This window comes from Fringilla coelebs (genome assembly GCF_963513975.1).
Source record: "Fringilla coelebs genome assembly, chromosome: 4".
NCBI lineage: Eukaryota > Metazoa > Chordata > Aves > Passeriformes > Fringillidae > Fringilla > Fringilla coelebs.
The window spans coordinates 53,914,717-53,933,758 of record NC_140032.1 but is presented as its reverse complement, the minus strand read 5'-3'; the positions used below and the strand labels follow the sequence as shown (position 1 = coordinate 53,933,758).

At 44.1% G+C, this 19,042-nt stretch overlaps 1 protein-coding gene across 3 annotated transcripts in view; it reads left to right on the top strand.

Moving 5' to 3' along the window:
- HERC3 (HECT and RLD domain containing E3 ubiquitin protein ligase 3) overlaps window positions 1-19,042 on the top strand; it is a 44,431-nt gene that overhangs the window by 11,630 nt on the left and 13,759 nt on the right. For all 3 annotated transcript variants that reach the window (XM_084204879.1, XM_084204880.1, XM_084204881.1), the window contains exons 3-13: window positions 7,481-7,640; window positions 9,283-9,359; window positions 9,952-10,173; window positions 12,113-12,204; window positions 13,083-13,213; window positions 13,861-14,021; window positions 14,529-14,605; window positions 15,376-15,500; window positions 16,042-16,101; window positions 17,743-17,854; window positions 18,403-18,592. In XM_084204879.1, coding sequence (XP_084061005.1) covers window positions 7,481-7,640; window positions 9,283-9,359; window positions 9,952-10,173; window positions 12,113-12,204; window positions 13,083-13,213; window positions 13,861-14,021; window positions 14,529-14,605; window positions 15,376-15,500; window positions 16,042-16,101; window positions 17,743-17,854; window positions 18,403-18,592 — 1,407 coding nt within the window. The remainder of the gene's footprint in view (window positions 1-7,480; window positions 7,641-9,282; window positions 9,360-9,951; window positions 10,174-12,112; window positions 12,205-13,082; window positions 13,214-13,860; window positions 14,022-14,528; window positions 14,606-15,375; window positions 15,501-16,041; window positions 16,102-17,742; window positions 17,855-18,402; window positions 18,593-19,042) is intronic.

Below are 19,042 nucleotides of genomic sequence, written 5' to 3'. Positions count from 1 at the left end.
CAATATTTGTGAAGCTGATGGGAATGCCCTTGAAAGCAAGGGCAGAGGTGCTCTACTGAGTGTGCACTGTGCAGGTGTGGCCTTTCAGAAATATGGCTTTGTCTTGCTCCCATGCAGACCACTGCAGGATTGAAATAAATGGAACAGAGTGAGGAGCAAATCAAGTGCTTTTGAAAATTGTATTACTTAATCAAAGCCTGGACCTGCCACAAGTGAGACTCTCAAATGTCACAGCTTTGCAGTGTGTAGTACCAGCCCATCAAATCTGGCATCTAGGCACCCATTTCTCTAATTCCCTTTTACACTTCTGGTGTCAATCCTCAGTATGTCATGCCAAGGTTTAGTGCATCCTGCCCACCTTGGGCTTGCTGCCTTGGAGCTGTGGGGTTTGCTGGGGTGTACATGTTGCACCTTGGGGGTGGCTCAGTAGTCATGGACCAGCCACAGCTGGCCAGCAAGCCTGGCTGAATGACCACCTTTGCAGCTCTCTGTCATAACCTGAGGAGGAAAACGGGTCTCTTTGGGTTTTCTGAACATAAGTTTTCCTTATGGAAAACGACTCATGGTGTTTTATTTCTTTGGAAGAACTGTCCTTACTAGTTTACCTCCAGGGTCTGAAGGTGGATTCTTCCCTCTGCCAGCTGATGCTTGCCAGACTGGAGCCCTTGTGCTTGAGCAGCCCTTTCCAGGAGCCTGCTCCAGCTGTCTGTGCCCATGCCAGTCTGCATCTAGAGCTCCTCAGAGAGGCTGTGTCCTCTAGACAAAGGCAGCAAAGTGGGGAGGGATTTCTGTCTGTGCCTGAGGAAGGGCTTTTCTTTCTCAGGGTGGGTGTCTGCTCACAGCTGTGAGGGGGAGTGGCTGGCAGAGCCTGTGTGATGGGACACCCTGGGATGTCACGGTGGCCTCTCACCTCTTACTCTTGCATTCCTGCCTTGACATGACCAGAAACAGCCTTAGAAAGTGAAGGCAGTGTTAATAACTGAGCCAGCCTCTCTCAGATTTTAAGACTGTAAGTAGCCATGCTAAATAAATGAGTGAGCAGTACCACATGTATCATGCAGGTAAACCATCAAGAATCACTGGTGTCCCTGGATGAAAGGCAACTGCAGAATCTTTTGTTGCTTGGAACTTCTCAGCCTTGACCTACGGACCCCACTGCTGTGATCAGCTGTGTTCTGGGGGAGTGTCACCTGCTTTGGTCTGTCCTCTGTCCTTTGCTGTCTTCCCCCCACACTTACTTTTTGTTCAGTGAGTCTACTCTCTGTTTACATTTCCTCCCTTGTAGCCAAATTATCAGTCTTATCAGCTTCAGTGCTGCTGTTGTCTGTCTCTCTGATCAGGCTTCTTCCTAGTGCTCTGCTTTCTGCTGCAAGCATAGCACCTTTCAACAAGTTCAGGAAAGGAGGACCTCAAGGTTTGCAAACTGGACTTGTAAAACCCAGCCTTCTTGGTGGATATGGTAAACTTAAGGTGTTGAAAGTCAGAGGATGTTACATTTTGATGTAAACATTGCTTGCCCCATACTTCAGAGGTTTTTCCCCGTGCTGAGAGAGGTTTGAGCATGAGGTGTGCAGCTGCATTTAGGTGAGAGCAGCAGGCAGGTAGCGAGGATAGCTGTCATATGGTGGGGATGTGGGCTCCCCATGGGCTTTGCTCTCGTAGTCTGGTGCTGTGCAGGTGCAGAGCACAGCATTTCTCACACCCTTGTGGGTGATAGTGTCACATAATCCGAGCACAAGATGCAGCAAGCATGTAATGCCTTCTCAGAGACGCTCTGCAAAGAGCAGGGAGGTGAAATTGCAGGGCTGGTGTCAGGCAGGGCCGTTCCAGCTGTCTACGTGTTGTGTGTCTCATCTGCCTGGCCGTGCCAGAGGCTGTAGAGTCACCAAGGTGTGTTCTTGAAACTATCCAGGAGCTCTGACCTCCTCCCTGTGCACCTCCCTCTGATTTTACTGCTGACAAACCACAGCCTGCAGAGGTGGTGTAGCCACAGGAGCAGTTTTAGCTGGCTGGTTAGATTATGTTTTCAAAAAGCACACGACAGCTTTGCAAAGTCTGTGTTTAGTTTAAGTGGTTTATAGAGTCTGATTTCTTCATCCTGCTCCAGATGTTTCCTGTGACTGCTGGAGTGTGGGATGCCTAGGTGGTCAGAGTTGAAAGTGGGCAGAAGGAAATCAGAGGGTCCTTCTTGGGAGCTTTAAGGGAAAGGGGAAGGGGCAGAAAGGCCTTGACAAACATCATGATTTCCCCCTCCCCAGTTAGCAGTTTCCAAGTGCAGAATCACACTTCCACTGGGGATGATGTTTTCTGGAAAAGCTGGTGAGTGTGCTTGTGCTGCTACTGGTTAAATAGCTGGTGTTTTACTGCTATTTAACTGATAAAAACTGTGAATAGCTAGGACCTGGAAGTTATGCTGACAAAAAAAGGGAGAAACTTTCATAAGGGGAGGAAGATACCTTCTCTCATAGTGCTCTTTCAGTTGCAAGCATTTTGATTGTTGCACGTTGGTTTTCTCTTTTTCCAGTTTCTTTAAAGCACTTAGACATGTTTTAATATTCAGCTGCTTCTACAGGACTGAAATAATGAAGCTCATCACAGCCTAGAAGTAGAGCCATGATATCCATATGCAGAAATGTCTTTGGGATGTGCCATTGGAGGTGGGGAGTCAGCTGAAATTTACTAATTAGTGTATAAAAATCTTGGCAGAGCATTTGGTAGATCCACTGTTTCTTCCTTTTTGTACAGTGCCTTAGTAAAATGGTGGTGACTGATCAGTTTGGGCCATGATGTTTTTCTGATTTTCTTGTGGTGCTTGTTGAAGGCAGTAGCAGATTTTTATAGAGTTTTTGCCTGCTGAATCATTTCCCTAAGTGCTAATGCTGTTAGTGTCACCTTGTTAGAGGGTTTAATGTGTTGGTGAAATTGATCTCCAAAAGGAGAGAACTCTGCTCCTTTCCTATAAGAATTAAGGCTTTTCAGTACTCAGAGAGTAGAATGATTATACAGGTGAAATTTAGGTCGTTCTTAGTGTCTGATTGAATATTCAGCTGCCTTATGCATTGAAACATTGTATGTCACACTTCTGATTTTCAGCTCTGGGTTGCACAATGCTCACGCATCCTCAGTGTGGATGTGGATATTAACAAGCATGGCAGTGCAAAGAAATTGGCTCATCTGTCCCTCAGACTTGCAAGCTGCTAGCATTTAACCCAGAGGAATTTCTTACCCTAGCTTACCTGTTTCTCTGTTCCCTGTGTTTCTACCACCATCTCTTATCTGGGCAAGGTACAGGTAGTAAGACATTTTTGAGAATCTGTGAGCACTTTGCTTGCAGACACCAACAACAAAGAAGAGGGAATGCTCTGAGTTGCTTATTGTCAAGCTGGGGAGACAATGAAGAGTTTTGACCAGATGTCCAAGCAGATTGGAATCACTTGAAACGCTTCCAAGACACAGCTTCTTCTGACCAGAAATACAGATTTGCCACTGAAGGTGTAACCTCAGGGCTGATGGTTTCTCTGTAGTTTCCAGGCAGTAGAAGCCATCTGGTGCTGTTCCTGTACATCCTGGTACACATATGGCTGAAGGATTTTGCCCCATCCTCTAGCAAAAGCCTGTCTGGTGAGCAGCTGGAAGCTATACATAGGCAGGGTGTACCAACTCTCTGATAAAATTACTAGGAGTACAAAAGCTAATTAATCATTCATTGCTTGTGCATTCTAATTAGAGCAGTCTAAGTGAGTGCTTTGTGCTTCTAGCAGTTGCAGGCACTGAAGATCCTGTATAGCTTTCGAGATGTAGGGGCAAAGCATGGGCCCTGTTTTATAAATAGGGAAGCTACGGACTGGTGGTGGGCTTGTCAGGGGTTTTCATTCTTGTCCCTGCCTTACTGCCATTCCCAAACCTTCAGGCTAAATGCACTGATTGTCAGAAAGTTGAGTTGTAGAAACATACTCCACTTATCCTCAACTTTTGCTGAAAGGAAACGCAGGAGCAGTCTTGGGAAACGGGCCTGTCACCATTCACAGATGGGCTGTCCTGAAGACATTTTGCCTCATTTTTTACTGCAGTGTATTTTATGAAAAGATCTAACAGGGTTAAAACCAGAAAAAGTCAAACCTTGGTATACCTGTTTCTGTTGAGATCCACAAGTTAAAGTGACAGAAGAGAGAAATCAAAGCTGGAACTCCAGCAGATATGAAGAGCTGATAAATGACTTCTAAGCATTGGTGCTGTTTTGACACAGCTGACAGCTTCAGGAGGAAAAGATTATTTCAGTGTCTACTTCTTGGAACTTAGGAGTTTTTGTTTGTTTTTTGAAAGTTTTATGAGGTGTTGAAACACTGTATTGCACAACTGCTTCAGCCCTTCCCTGTTGCTTTCAGGGTTTTGTTCTGCTTAGCTTTGTAGATAATTGTGCCTGTTAAGCCCCACTTGACTGGTTTTATTAATCAATTACACAAGACACAATACTAAGAATAAACTTCACCTTTTGTACTCTTCATCTCAATGCAGTGTTACATCTTCTCCTAGGAGTGAATAATGGTGTTGTGATGCTTTGGAAGTTAAATGTATACCAACCACTAAAACATCTAATATTTTGATGGGAGATCAACAAAGAAGCAGTTGTCAGATAGATGTTTTTGATATCCCATGTAAGCTGAGAGATGGTACATTCAGTAACTTGGCAACTGACAGTGGCCTGGGCCCCTTGTTGGACTGCCTGGGCAGCCTGTGATCCCAGGAGAAGACTGGCTTTTTTCCATCTCTGGAAAGAAACATGTCCGAGTGGATAAAACTTGAAACTATTTGGCATTTACATTTCTTCATGACTTTTCAGGCAAACTGCTATTGGTAGGGTCTTAGGAATGTATTGTGGTGAGATGGGCCATATGCGCACCTTTCTAAAGGCAAAGAGCTTCATCTCCAAGGCAGGCATGGGTTTTTTTCTGTCTGTGGTTATGCAGGAGGTCCAGGTGAGGCTGTTCTCTGTTCTCTGCAGTGTTCTCTGAGCACTGCAGTCTCTGAAGGCTTTCAGTGACACAGGGCAGCCTTTCAAAACAGGTTGGTATTTATTTGTCTCTTGGGATGGCACATAGACCAAGGTCACATTTGTGTTGCCAAATTAAACTTCAGATGGAGCCAAAGGGGACTGAAAGCACCTGGAATTTCCAGACCTATTGGGTGTCCTCTCAGGGTCCTTGTGTGTGAAGTCCTTGCCACAGCCACATACCTCAAGGTGCTCTTTCCCTATTTGCTGTACTGCTGTGGTCAGAATCCTGCCTCCTCCAGCTCCTGATGCTAATCTTTGGTCCCTGGAGTCTTCTGTCACCTCCCCAAGGTGCTTCAGTGATTCAGGGTCAGCTCCTGAGGGAATAAGACTTACTGTGGCAAATACTGCTTTCCCAGGGAAGTGTTTTACATGGCTGCAGGCAGCAAAACAGTGTCTGCTCTGTGTGCCCCAGCATCCCGAATTGTCCATGTTTGCTGTTTTGTCGGACCCATGATGTCCCCTGGAGTGTTTGGCAGTGTGCAGGGAGCAGCTTTGGAAGCAGGGCTGGCTGGTGACTTTGGGACCACTTTTGGGAGCCCAGGTGCGCTGGCTAGCAGCCAAGTCTCACTGCACCCTTCCAGCAGGGGTGAAGTGGTGAAGTGATGGGTTCATAAATCAAAGGGTTTTGCTTGGAGAGGTGGATGGCTTTGTCCTGCTCCCCTTTTGATGGCGTGATCCGGTCCAACAGCAGCTTTAATTCCGGACCTTGAAGTTGCAGAAACACACCTGTGTGAACTTAGGTGGTTTGTTGGGCACGGTGCAGCAGGTCATGTTTGTCTTGCTGGGTGTCTGAGATGAAGAGAGCAGAGTCACATGTGTGCTGCTGGGACACCTTGTCTGCTGGCTGTCATTGACCTTGATCAGCCCTTACAGCTGCTGGTTGTTTAGAGCTCCCAGATAAAAATAGGCTCCCTCATTTTTATATATATGTATGTAAATGAACATGAAGCAGACTGCCAAAGCAGTGCTATAGTTGGGTGCTTGTGGGCCCAAGTGGGAAGTTGTGTGTCTAAACTGAGTTACCACCCTCAAACCTGGCTGTGTCTCTGCACTGGCAGTGGGACTGGGTGGAGTTAGTGCTGCTGGAAAGAGCTGCAGGGTGTTACTGGGTGGCAGGTCTCAAGCCCTCCTAAGATGTTTGTGTGCTTGTTACTTGTAAACTGCACCTCTGTTGCCATGAAGTATTTTGAGTGAAATGAAGCAATGTTCAGGTGGCATTTTCCTCAGCTAGAATACATATATATAAATAGTTGTCACCTTTCTCTTCCAAAATATCCATTAGGGATTTTTCTCCTCATTTTCTCATTCCCAGACACAGAAGGCAAGCCCTCCTAGGAATACCTTTTTCTACAGTCATTTAAGACATGTAGATTAGTTGGTAAGCAGGTTTTGGTGCTAAATGTGTTAATGATTTCTGGATGCCTGTGATGTGGGGTATCTTTTTTATGGAATTACATGTAATGACCCTCTCATGTCCCTGGCAAGTGGGATTTCAGTAATACTGATCACTGCCTTGTAGCTTACTGGGTGAAATCTTTCCTCATCCACCTGGAGCACTTGTATTTGTTCAGGGAAAAAAAAAGGAAAGCAACTTTGCTTCTGTCTGGCGTGCAGGGAGCTTTGCCATCAGTTTTGTGGTATTTCAGTGTTTTATGGAAAAAGACTTTTTTCATGCCCCTTTGTAAAAATTGTGTAATGAGTAAGATTTGGTTATAGCTGTTTTTAGAGTAGTTGTCAAACCTGCTTCAGTTGCCTAACGTGACATAATGATGAAAAGTCAATTGTGGGTTGTCTTCCAGAGGACTTGAGTGGTGATTTATTTAAAAATTTTTATTCCTTCATCTCATTTTGCTTCCTTTATATGGTACCTTCTTCTATGAGCGTTTGACAGTGATAGTAATAGGCTGATAGGTTCAAACTTGTTCCAAGGTTAACATGTGTTGTAACGCATACACATCGAGCAATAAATCAAGGTGAGGTGGATGGGTTGTGGATGACATCCAGCTTTGTGGATGACTCATCTTCACTGGACATGAGGAGAGCTCTGGAAGGTCAAACATTTTGCAGGGTCTGCTGTCTTCTCAGTGTTGGGTGATCCCTGAATCAAAACTGAGTGGCATCAAATCTGGGGTATCTGTTCCTGAACAGCCTGATAAGTTTGCCTGTGTCTCTGGGGCTGGCTGCCGTTGTGCTTGAGGCATGGATACCTGCCTGCCTTCGTGACCTTCAGACCAGGCTTTCAGAAGAGCTCAGCAGTGACACATTTTCAGTAAACCTGGTGCTTTTTCTCCTGTAGGACATGTTCTAAAACTAAATTGGGGATCAGGGCACCCACCCGAATGGCTCTGCGTGCGGATTTGCGTGGCGTCCGTGTGCGGCTGTGGGATGAGTGCTGTGAGCAGAGACGTTGTCCCTGTGTTCCCACAGAGCCGATCGGGGCGCTGGCCGGGCAGCACATCGTGCACGTGGCCTGTGGGGAGTCACACAGCGTGGCCCTCAGCGACCAGGGCCAGCTCTTCTCCTGGGGCGCCGGCAGCGACGGGCAGCTGGGGCTCACCACCATAGAAGATGCCGTGACAGTGCCAAGGTAAGCCTCCACCGGGGTCAGCTGTCCTCAGGGGAGCTCCTTGGAGGGTTGCTCACCAAGGGCTGATCATCAAGGGTTGTGTCAGAACCCAGGAAATTCCTCTGGCTGCCCTGGAGGAGTCGAGACCCTGACAGGGGGCTCGGAGACCTTGGTACGGAGTCAAAAACACCTGTGCCTTTGATTTTAACCCATGGAAGCAATTACCAACTTAGTGTGAAGATGTACAAGCCACAGAAGTTTAAGTAGAAGGATAGTTCATTTGTCACAGGGTGAAAAGGTAGAATTTTGGGGTTTTTAGAATAGGGGCATGCCCAAACCCCTCCACCTGTCAAGAGGCAGGATGGAGGGGTTTGGGTATGTCCAATCTTTCTCCTTCTTCTTCTTGGCCTCCATCTTCTGCTGTGATGGTGGCACTTTTGGATTGGTGTAGAGTAGAAGAGAACTGTCTAACATAGGTATTGGGAAGTTATTGTAAATAAAGTACAGGTAGTTTTTAGTACAAAAAGATAACACTGCCCTGAGGGTGGTCAGTGTGCCTCAACCCAACCTGCCAGACAGACCTCAGCGGGTTGGAGAAAGAATGTTACAGATAAGGAAAAATAAACGACCTTGAGAATTGGTCTCAGGGCTGGGAAAAAGAGACTTTCTAATACCTCAGGGTCATCTTGACACCAGAGACCTCGTCAGGGTTGCTCACTTTCTCTCAGTGTGGCAGGAATAGGCCCTTCCATGTTGGGATGAAGGGGATTCCTTCCCCTTGTCACTGCTGCTTCCTGAGCCCTGCAAGTCCTCAGGAGGTTTGGGCTGAACAGACCTTTTGCCTATGGATGGCTGAGGGATGGAAAAGAAGATTGCAGCCTGCTTAGCTTCCTCCATGAAAAATGCCACGGTGTTTTGTACAGAAAATGGAGGTGCATGAAAGAGTACTTAACTACAAACAGCATTTCTGTTTTTCAAGGTGTTTTACCATGCTGTGCTGACAGCAGAGGCAGTCTCTCATTTGGTCTGCCACTGCAGATCCAGTGCAGAGCAGAAGTTTGGGATGTCTCTCTAGGATGGCTGTCATTGTCAAAACAGTATTTCAAGGAAGAGTTTCAATGACAAAAGATGAATGTTTGAGCTGAAGGGCTCTGTGGGATGACAGTCCTTAACTTGCATTTGGTTTTGATAAAACAGGCAGAGAGAGGCTTGCATAGCAATGTGATAGTGCCATTTTAAAAATAACATTTTTGTGGAATAACTTGAACCTTGGACTTGCTATTTTCTGTACAAAGCACTGAAGAGGGTTTGTGCTGTAACTCACTGGATCTGCTAGGCCCATAACAGCATGAAAAATGTCAGTGCCTGAAAAAGAATAGTGAAAGAGACACCAAGAACCAGCTATTTCCACCATTTCCAGATGGTTGGATTCAGTGTTATAGCAGGAAATGTAGTTGAGTTACTTGTCAAGTGTCTAGAGGTCTCCATGGATTTGCATCTATTACATATGGGTCTGTATTGCCTTCAAGGCATCGTTCCTCAGTCTCAAACCCATGGATTTTGTGTGTGTATGCAACATGTATCTGAGTGGAAATGGTAATTTTTATCTGAGGTGATACTGTATTTGTGGACACTTACTCTAAAATCATGTTGTCATCTTTAGGTTGATAAAGAAATTGAACCAACAGACAATACTGCAAGTTTCCTGTGGAAATTGGCATTGCCTGGCTCTGGCAGCAGGTACTGTAACATCTGTTATTAATTGCCAAAATTTGTGCTGTCATTTTGCACAGTGTCCAAGACTGCATTTTTCTGCATAATAAATCAAGGACATCCCATGTTCTGACTGCTTTTGGGCCAAATGGCATGCTATAAAATGGATCAGGTACCATGAATATTGGGGAAGAGCTTTGCCAATACTGTGAAGAAGGAAAACATTACACACAGACCACCCACTGTCTCACTGGTGAATGATGGCAGGAATGCTTGAAAGCTTTCCATCTTGATTTAGAAAAATGTGTGTAATTAATTTCTTTGTGTTGAAATTTTCCTTGGCTGTTACTCTTTTATGTGAAATGAGGACTGTTTTTGTTGCACTGTTTGTTACAGCAGTTGTATTTTGTATTTTGCACTTAGTTGCTTGTGTGTTCATTTGCCTGGTGGCTTCAGGCCATGCTTTTTTTTTTGTAGCAGAGAATGTCCCTCTTGATTTTGCTTTTTTTCTTTTCATTATGAGGCTTGGGTGGGAGCAAAGCCTCCAGGACTGTTTATTTTTAATTTTGGCAAACTTGCTTTTCTGTTGGCTAACTTTCTCTTTCTTCCCTTGTTTCAGATGGCCAGTTCTTCACGTGGGGGCAGAACAGCTACGGCCAGCTGGGCTTGGGCAAAGAATGTCCCTCCCAAGCCAGTCCACAGCGTGTCAAGTCTCTAGATGGGATCCCTTTGGCTCAGGTTGCTGCAGGTGGAGCCCACAGTTTTGCCCTTTCTCTCTCAGGAGCTGTGTTTGGCTGGGGGAAGAACAGCTCAGGACAGCTGGGACTAAGTGATGAACGAGGTATGAAAATTCTGCTCCTAGGTGAAAGAAGGACAGACTCCTTTGCCTGGTGTCTCCTGTTGCATTGGCAGTGTATTTTTACTGAGTGGGTCTGTAACACTCAGCAGCTCCTCCTGGGATGAGATGGCAGAGAAAGTCTCTGTCTCTACAGGCTTTTCATACTTGGTAGAAACAGAAACATGGTTTTTTCCCCTTGTGGGTGTTCGTTTAAGTGAGGGTGGTTAAAAAGAGTGGTCTTTTAAGTGTGTGTCAACATGCAAATATCAAAGAAAGCGCTCATATTCTTCCTCCCTTTTCTCAAAAATATTTTGTTTGAAGTTGGTTGGAGCAAAGGCTTTCCCTGCAGAACAGCAGGCTGAACCTATCTCATTTCCCAACATGATTTTGACTATGATTTTGACTGGCGAGCAGCTGTATGCTTCAAAACAATGGCAACACTGAATATCTCAGTGCTGTAAAATGTGGTCTAGTTTATTTGTTGCACAGTTTACCAGACATATAGGGCCAATGGTTGTTTTCTCAGGTGCTAGTCTGAAAAGCCACATCTCTTCTGCTTTTTGGAATAAAATAAATGAATGGAAGGTTTTCTTTGGAGCTTCTATTAGTTTCTCCATAATTCCTGAGCAGATTTAAGTATCTAGGTAAGTTTCTGAGTGTAGATGTGATACCTAGCATGCACCTAGATATCTTGTACTGTCTGTAAAGAAGGGCTGCTCTAATAGAAGAGCAGCAGTGTCCTTTCCATGTAGATTGGCAGATAAATGCTTCTAGTTAAAACAAAGCTGCAGTTTACATGTGAGAGGCTTACACTGACATGGGGCTAAATAATAGAATGAATGAACAGAATAGGCATCAGCTTGTGGGATGGTGCTGGCCATAGATCATATTCTGTTTCCCCCTCAGTGCCTGGCATTGTAGTAAATATGTGGTATTTATGGTAAGTGAATCATGATAAGACAGTGTGAATTATACTTGTCAAACATGAACAGCAAGGTTGGCAAACATGGGTATTCTGCAGCACTGTTATTATTAACAATTATGCTGTAGAGAGAAGTGTCATTCCTGTGAAAAGAAAGATCAGAGTGCTAAAATACATTAAAAGGTAAATCAAAAATATGCTCTCAATTCTAAACTCATGGAAGTGTGACTGTTTTTCTCTCACTTCCCAGTAAAAAAGCACCTTACAAATCCTAAAGGTGAGAATCTTGGGAAATGGGCAACTTCTTTAGGTAGGAACCTGACCTTTTGTTGGTATGGAATAAGCAGTTGCTCCCCTTAATATGTAATTGTTTTGGGGTGCCTACTGCTCCTTGAAGTTCTTAGCTTTTATTTTTACTGTATTCATCCCTGGGAGACAGACTTTAAATGATTAGGGGTGGCAGAGTGGAGGAGAAAAGCATCACTTAATGGTTGGTAGTGATTAACCTTTGCAAGTAGGAGGATCTTCTGCTTAAAGGATGACAAGAGAAGGAAAGCTGAGTATTTAAATACACATTGGGATTCAGCTTACCATGTGTCTTGCACAAGTGTCTCCCACGTGTCAGGGTTGTTCTGTATGGAAAAGGTCTAAGTAAGGTTTTGGAAGCAAATATCTGCAGTCATCCCTGAGGAGTGTGAAATGGAGCATGAAGGTGGGTGTATCTAGGCTGCACTCACCACGTCTCCCAAACAGCAAGTGCATGTTGAATTTATACAAGATAATCAACATGTTACTCTTGCTCTGGACAGCTTTGTTTGAGTCAGTCAAGCCTTTTAAGAATTCGAGGGGAAAAGCAGCAGTGAAGTACTCAAGGCCACGTGGGGCCTTTTTCTCCACAGTTGTTAAAGTTTGCCTTGTGCTCATGGACCACGTATGAAAATCAGACTGGCAGTGCTTTTCTTGGACATGCAGCTTTGTGATGATGGAGCAGCTGCTTTATTTCCTTTGGCTTCGTTGCAGACCGAGAGTCCCCGTGTCACGTGAAGCTGCTGCGCTCTCAGAAGGTTGTTTACATCAGCTGTGGAGAGGAGCACACTGCAGTCCTGACCAAGGTAGAGGTGCTGACCTGGGAACCCTGGCCACTCTCTCACCTGCCTGATGGTTTCACAGTAGCTTTCTGTGTAGTGGTAGAAAAACACAGATCAACTTACTGTGTTCCTTCTGACCCCAGTAAAAGAAACTATGTGGAAAGTGTAGCCTCATTGTTTATTCTGAGTATCATTCCCAACACAATCCTTTGCTGGTTTTGAAGATGAAGATGTTAACAATCCATGGCAGCAAATAGCAAAACTCAGGTAAATAACTTAAAAAGAATAGCTTTGGGAGGAAAAAAAATTAACACACACACATCCAAAGGGGTGAAAATAGCATTTTGTTGGAAAATAGAGTAATCCGAGTGCATCAGAATAAGATGGAAGCTAAAATTAATGAGTGTTTAAATTTAACATTAGCAGTCACAACATTTACAAGAGGTTTTTAGTTCCAAACCTGCTGCTTCCTAGTGGTGTATAATTTAGTGGCCAGAGGACAGAGCTAGGGTTTGAAAGAGAGCAGCTCAATTCTTGCCGTGGCTCTGCCACTTTGTGGTTGTTGCTTCCTGTTTTGGAGCCTCAGTGTTTTCCACTGTAAAATGAATTAAACAACTGACTTCGGGATTCCTGTGGGGGAAAATACCATTGTAGAAAACTATTTCTGTAGGAACTTGTCTAGTGCAGAGATAACCTGAAGGTAATACTGTTAGTTTCTGATGGGGGGCAAGGTAGCTTATTTGAAAGCTGCGTTAGCAGAACCCAGATTTCTTTTCTGAATCTTTTCAAAATTCCCTTCAGTCTCTGCCTAAGCTTTAGACTCATACTGAAACTGTAGTCAGGGAGATCCTGCTGGGCTATGGGACCCTAAATGGAGACTCTGCTGTTTGGTTTGCTAACAGAGTGGAGGGGTGTTCACCTTCGGTGCAGGTTCCTGCGGGCAGCTGGGCCACGACTCCATGAATGACGAGGTGAACCCCCGAAGAGTTCTTGAGCTCATGGGCAGTGAAGTGTCCCAGATTGCTTGTGGCAGGTGAGTCCTGTGTGCAGTCAGAAACTTTTCTTTGGTGGAGGTTAATGCTGTACTGAATCATGCAAACAGGGGCAAGTAGTCTTGCTTCTGCATTCCATGTATCAAAGCTAAAGGAATTTAAATCTTGCTTTCCATGAGAATTTTCAGACCCTCTAAACAAGATGGTTTTTTAATTGGGGTTGTACCCTGCACTCTAACCTGTAAAAGATACCTTCCCAACTTAATAATTCAGCAAGACTTTAGAGCAGAAGCCCCTTTGGTCACAAGTTTCCAGCCTCTTTAATGAAAAGTGAGTTAGCAGCACTGGTGCTGTGTGGTTGCCTTTCAGAATGTACAGGCTTCGCAAATGACTAAGCTGATCCTGTGAGCCCGATAGCAGCTGCATGTCTGCACAAGCTGCTCTTTGTCCCTTCCACCTAAAGGGCTCCATCCCACAAACTGATGCCATCAGGTGGCAAAAACTGGGCATTGGTGCCCAGGTAAAGGTGCTGCTAGGCACCAGCTTCTGGCTTAGGAGAAATGAGAATAAGTTCTAGGCTGCATTTAGTTTGGTTGTTGGGGTTTTTTTCCCCCTTGGTTTTGGTCTTTTTTTTTTATTTTGAATTTATTGTTAAACAAGGCCCAAACTCTGTACCCATCTCTTACAGACATCACACTTTAGCCTTTGTGCCTTCTTCAGGAATGATCTATGCATTTGGCTGTGGAACAAGAGGCCAGCTGGGAACAGGGCACACTTGCAATGTGAAGTGTCCCTCTCCTGTCAAGGGTCACTGGGCAGCTCACAATGGGCAACTCTCAGGGAAACCTGGTATGTACTGTGCTCAGTTTGAAATGGCAGATGGACATAAATAATTCCACCCATGGCTGTCTAAAGACATCTTAACATTGTTTTGTGAAATTTCTGGAAATGCCAAAAGAAACCCATCCTAATGCCCCAGTGCACTGTGGTGGTTTCTGGGTGACCTTTTGCTCTCTCTGTTAATGTGTGCTGTCTCCCTTTCTCCTTTTATGGCAGAGCTCGGCATCTGGCAATCTTGAGACTTCATGAAATTGTACTGATACTTTACTAATACTGTTCCAAACCCTTTGTTCTCTCTTTAAAGCCCCTATTGCAGTTTAAAAATGACAACTTTCCCCTTCTGTGTACCTCTTTTGAGAGTGCTACAGTGCTTGAGTTCCAGCTGATTTCAGCAGGGCTTTCAAAGGACCCAGGTGCTCCTTGTAGTTGTACTGGCAGTGCAAATGGGAGGGGAGTAAATGTAACTAGGGTCTTGCATTCATCAGCCTCTAACACAGCTGTGTCTTTCTCAAACAGATGCCTGTAAATACCACATTGTTAAACATATCTTCTCTGGAGGAGACCAAACTTTTGTGCTTTGCTCCAAATACGAGGTAAACCAAATGGAAGTATCTTTTCAAGTCTTCTCCCCTGTCCCAGCGTTCACAACACAGCTCATGTTTTTGCTAAAATCTTCTGGAATGGAAGTATTTCTTTGGACTCCATTCTGCCTTACAAACCTTACCAGCTCTGACAGTTGTTTAAGGGATTTTCAACTTCATTGGCTGAAAGTTTCCCTTCTTTAGAGGCCCATCAAAGCCATTGGGAAGACACTGATTCCAGTTTAATCAACAGGGAGGGGAATCCAGTCTTTGCACATTGGAAGCAGGGGGCTGCTTTCCACCTGTAGCACTGGCTTCTGCATGGTTGGTGTGTAGGACCATCAGCCCCATACAATGGGATTTTGTCAGTCAGTGCTGGATGGAGGGCTGAATGCTGAATTGGTTTTCCCACTTCTGTCTTTTTTTTGTTAAGAAGTGTTTGGGATAAACTTTTGAGGCATGGAAATAGGTCTAAAATAACTGTACTAAGCCTATAGTTACATATGACAGTATTTACAAGGGCTTTGGTACATCTAGGAAATGTTATTTTGATTTCTTTTTTTATTTTCCTTTTTTTAAAATGTATTTGAGGATCTTTTTTTCCCTCAAACTTTTTCACACCTTCCCATTTGGACTTCTTAGTAATGCCACAAAACTGCTAACCAAACCTTTTCAGAGACCACACTAAGGAAGCTATCAGTTATTTATTAAAACAGAGATTATGGATAGGAAGGAATTGTTTTACTGGCCTTGTCTTTGCTGAAATCTGTATCTTCTCACAGAATTCCTTGCCTGCTGATGATTTCCGGACCATAAATGAAACACGTTACACCTGTTTAATAAATGATGAAACTATAGATGTCTGGAGGCAAAAGCTTTTAGAAAAGAACAGTTCTAATTCTGTCAAGTAGGTATTGTGGCACTGGACAAGCCTTTTGTTGAAAGTTCTTTTGAAATAATTTTGTTGGCTTCCGTGCCATGCTTTCACTTGAAATTTAGCAACCTTTTCAAGTGTGGTTCTTGGTCGTTGCCAAGGGGAGGAGTTGCCAGTCACAAGGCTGCCAGGTGAGAGCTTCTGAGCAAAACCAGAGGAATTTGAGGCTGCCTCAGCATTGCAGATGGTGGGTGGGAACTTCATTTTAAAGTTGTCCTGTATTGTGTGCTTAAAATTCATGAGAAGCAACACGAACTTGTGAGCAGACTGATTAAGTTCTTTCCCCAGTGTGCCTGCCATGAGAAGGGAGGAATAGGTGGAAAGGAGGCGCTAATTCCTCCTTTCAAAGAGGGACCTTACATGATCCTGAATGAAGTCTTGCCCTCTGTGCCTCTAAAGGGGTTATCCTGACATTGTTTCCCATAAAAGGAAGGGAAGAGAGATGAGGATGTTTACTGAGGCATCCATTCGTAACCTGTATCTCTGTTTTCTTTTCTCTTCCTGCTGCAATCAGTAATGTTGTTCAGATACTGTCCTCAGCTGCCTGCTGGAATGGAAGCTTCTTGGAGAAGAAGTAAGTGGCACATTTCCAGATGTCTTTCCCTTGATGCAGACTGGAATCCCTTTGCTTCACTCACTTCTGCAGTGGGATTTGATCTTTTTTGATCAGGCAGGAGATGAGGGCAGAGGATGTTCCCTAAAGGGGTCAGGTGGTCAGAGCTGGGTAAGGAAGACAAATGATCTAAGAGAGTGCACGGTGAGTGTACTGTAAGTGGCACAGATTTCTTGGAGTTGCCACAGCTGTTATTCTTCCTTATGAAACAGACACCAGTGTCTTTAAAGGATAGGAATAGGACATTAAGGGAAGTTAGGGATGCCAGGTATCTGAATGGTCTTTTACCCAGCTGAGCTAGCTGGTCCATATGAAAGTATACTTCCACACAGGCTGCTCTTGAAAATACATCAGGGGCAACAAGGAAGTGCTTTCCTTTTAGGTGACATCACACGTGGAAAATTTCGTGGCCCTTCTTGCAGAAGGAGGAATTTCAAACGGGTGTAACCCACAGTAGGTGGTGACAAGGTTGTAAGACACATAGCTGAGTCAAAGGCTGTGGGTTGGGAAGGCTTGTGTTGGCTGTGTCTGTAAGTGTTGCGGAGGTAACAGCATAAGATGAGGAGGAGGAGAAATTTTTCTGGTGATGTGATGAGTAAATGACCTGTAACTAGTGAAGAAAAACTTACTTACTCTGAGTAATTGTTGCGTAATACATTCCAAGAGCAACTTGCAGATAGTTTGCTAATTATTCTGGTGTTTTTCTGCTTGTCCAGTGGTTTCTTCTCTAGTGTTGTGACATGTTATTGCATCAGGAGAGTTGTGTCATGTTGGTTTAAAACCCTTGTTGAGGTATGCAAGTTGCTGAGTCACTTTAAATAGTCTCACATCTCCTTTGTATGTGGAAATGAGTGCAGTTTATGGCTTCATCAGCCAAATACAGTTGTTCTTCCACTTCAGTGGTGTCTTGGCTGATGCCGAACTTAACTTCTACCAAGAAAATCTTCAACCAAATGAATGTTAAATTCTGAAGCCTTAAATGAGGCTGTATTTAACTGTGCACCTTTATACATGAAGTCTCGTGTCAAGGATGTCAAGGTGCACTTGAGGGAAGTACCCCAGTGCATCCCTCCCGTGTCCCAAGGCCATGTAGGGATGCTTGCCTTACAGGATTGGATGGGGGAGCAGCTTTTCCGTGGCTGTGTGCCTGAGCACAGCCAGCACTGCCTTTGCAGAGCACAGCCCCAGGTGCTCTGTACCACAGTGTGTCTCTGGGGAGCGGATTCCAGCCTGGAGCCGGTGCTGTTACGGGAATAACCATTCTACAGCAGCAGGCCCTGTTCAGCTCCTCGTGTGGTTACAGTCACACCATCAAACTGACAAATGCATCCTGTCTTTAAGAGCTGCCTTTCCCTTCAGAGTGTCTAATACAGTGCTCTCAACTCAGTGAAGGAGTCCTGGGGACACCAAAGACTTTGGTGAAGTGTTTCTGCAAGAATCCCAGCCCTAACTGAGGCCCAGAGGAATTTGGAAGGGAGAGTCTTTGTTTCTAGTCTTATGAATTCCCTAGTGGTCATTCCTCTGCTGCTTGCTCTCAGGCCATGCCAATACATAGGTAGTGGGGTCTCATCCTTATGCCTGTCTGTGATTTCTTTTTTAAAGAATCGATGAACATTTTAAAACCAGTCCAAAGATCCCTGGGATTGATCTGAACTCCACAAGAGTGCTGTTTGAGAAGCTGATGAACTCCCAGCACTCCATTCTCCTAGAGCAGGTATTGCACTTCTGAGATTTGGATATTCAGAGGGGAAAATTAGAGCTTTGTCCCTCTCTAACATGCAAGTACCAGCAGCATTGTTGGGCAAAGGTTGTATTGCAAATCTGAAATCCAGACACTTAATGTTACTTCGCCTTTTACCTGGGCTGATTTTGACCTCCTCAGAATGTGTCTTTTAAAATAAAAGACTTGTATTTAAAAACAAGTTTTATCTCATGGCATTCATACTTGAATGTCTGCTGAAATAAACTCTGTGGATGTTATATTTGTAATTATTATGTGTCTGTCAGGAATTGAGTACTTCATGGTTGTATAATTTATTCTAACTCAGAGAATTTCTTTCACAAGTGCAGAGCTGTAGGATAAAAGTATACATGTTCCCCTTGCCCCTTTTAGCTATAATATTTATAGCTTTGGGTTTTTTCACTCTGGGTTTGACTTTTAAAACAGGCTTTTACCATTTCATCAGCCCTTAAGCATCGTCTACATTGTAGGCGCTCTATCCCCCTGGATAAGTTGTCTTTTTTGTTTTGTTTTCTCTCTAGATACTGAAGAGCTTTGAAAGCTTTTTGATTCCTCAGCTGTCCAGCTCTCCACCAGATGTTGAGGCAATGAGGATCTATCTGATTCTCCCAGAATTCCCACCATTCCAAGACTCCAAGTATTACATCTCTCTGACCCTTCCTCTAGCAATGGCTATTTTGCGCCTGGACACCAACCCCAGCAAAGTGCTTGGTGAGCGTAATTTAAAAATTGTTTTAATTTAGAAGTAAAATATCATTTCAAAGAACACTTACTAGGGAGGTTAATCTAATTTACCTTATCTACTTTACCCACATTCAGAGACTCAGTTCCAGATAAATTTGCATTTCTCTACAGAAACATAGATTTTTGTATAACACGAAGATTAAATTATCCTACTCTCTTAAATGTGATCAGCTATTGATCACTTCAGAATATCTTTTCTGTATAAGGTAAAAAAAGAATGCTAAATATAATATTAAAGATGCAGACAAACCTTGATCTGTTACTAAGCTGAACATTTAAATTCCTCTCCTTCTTCTGAGTCATTTAATTTCAAATATATTTTCCTCTGAGCTTATTTTAAACTGGACAGATCATATGCTACTTAGTGATAATACATTTTTTAAGCTACTACTGTTCTTGTTATCTTACTCTGTTTCT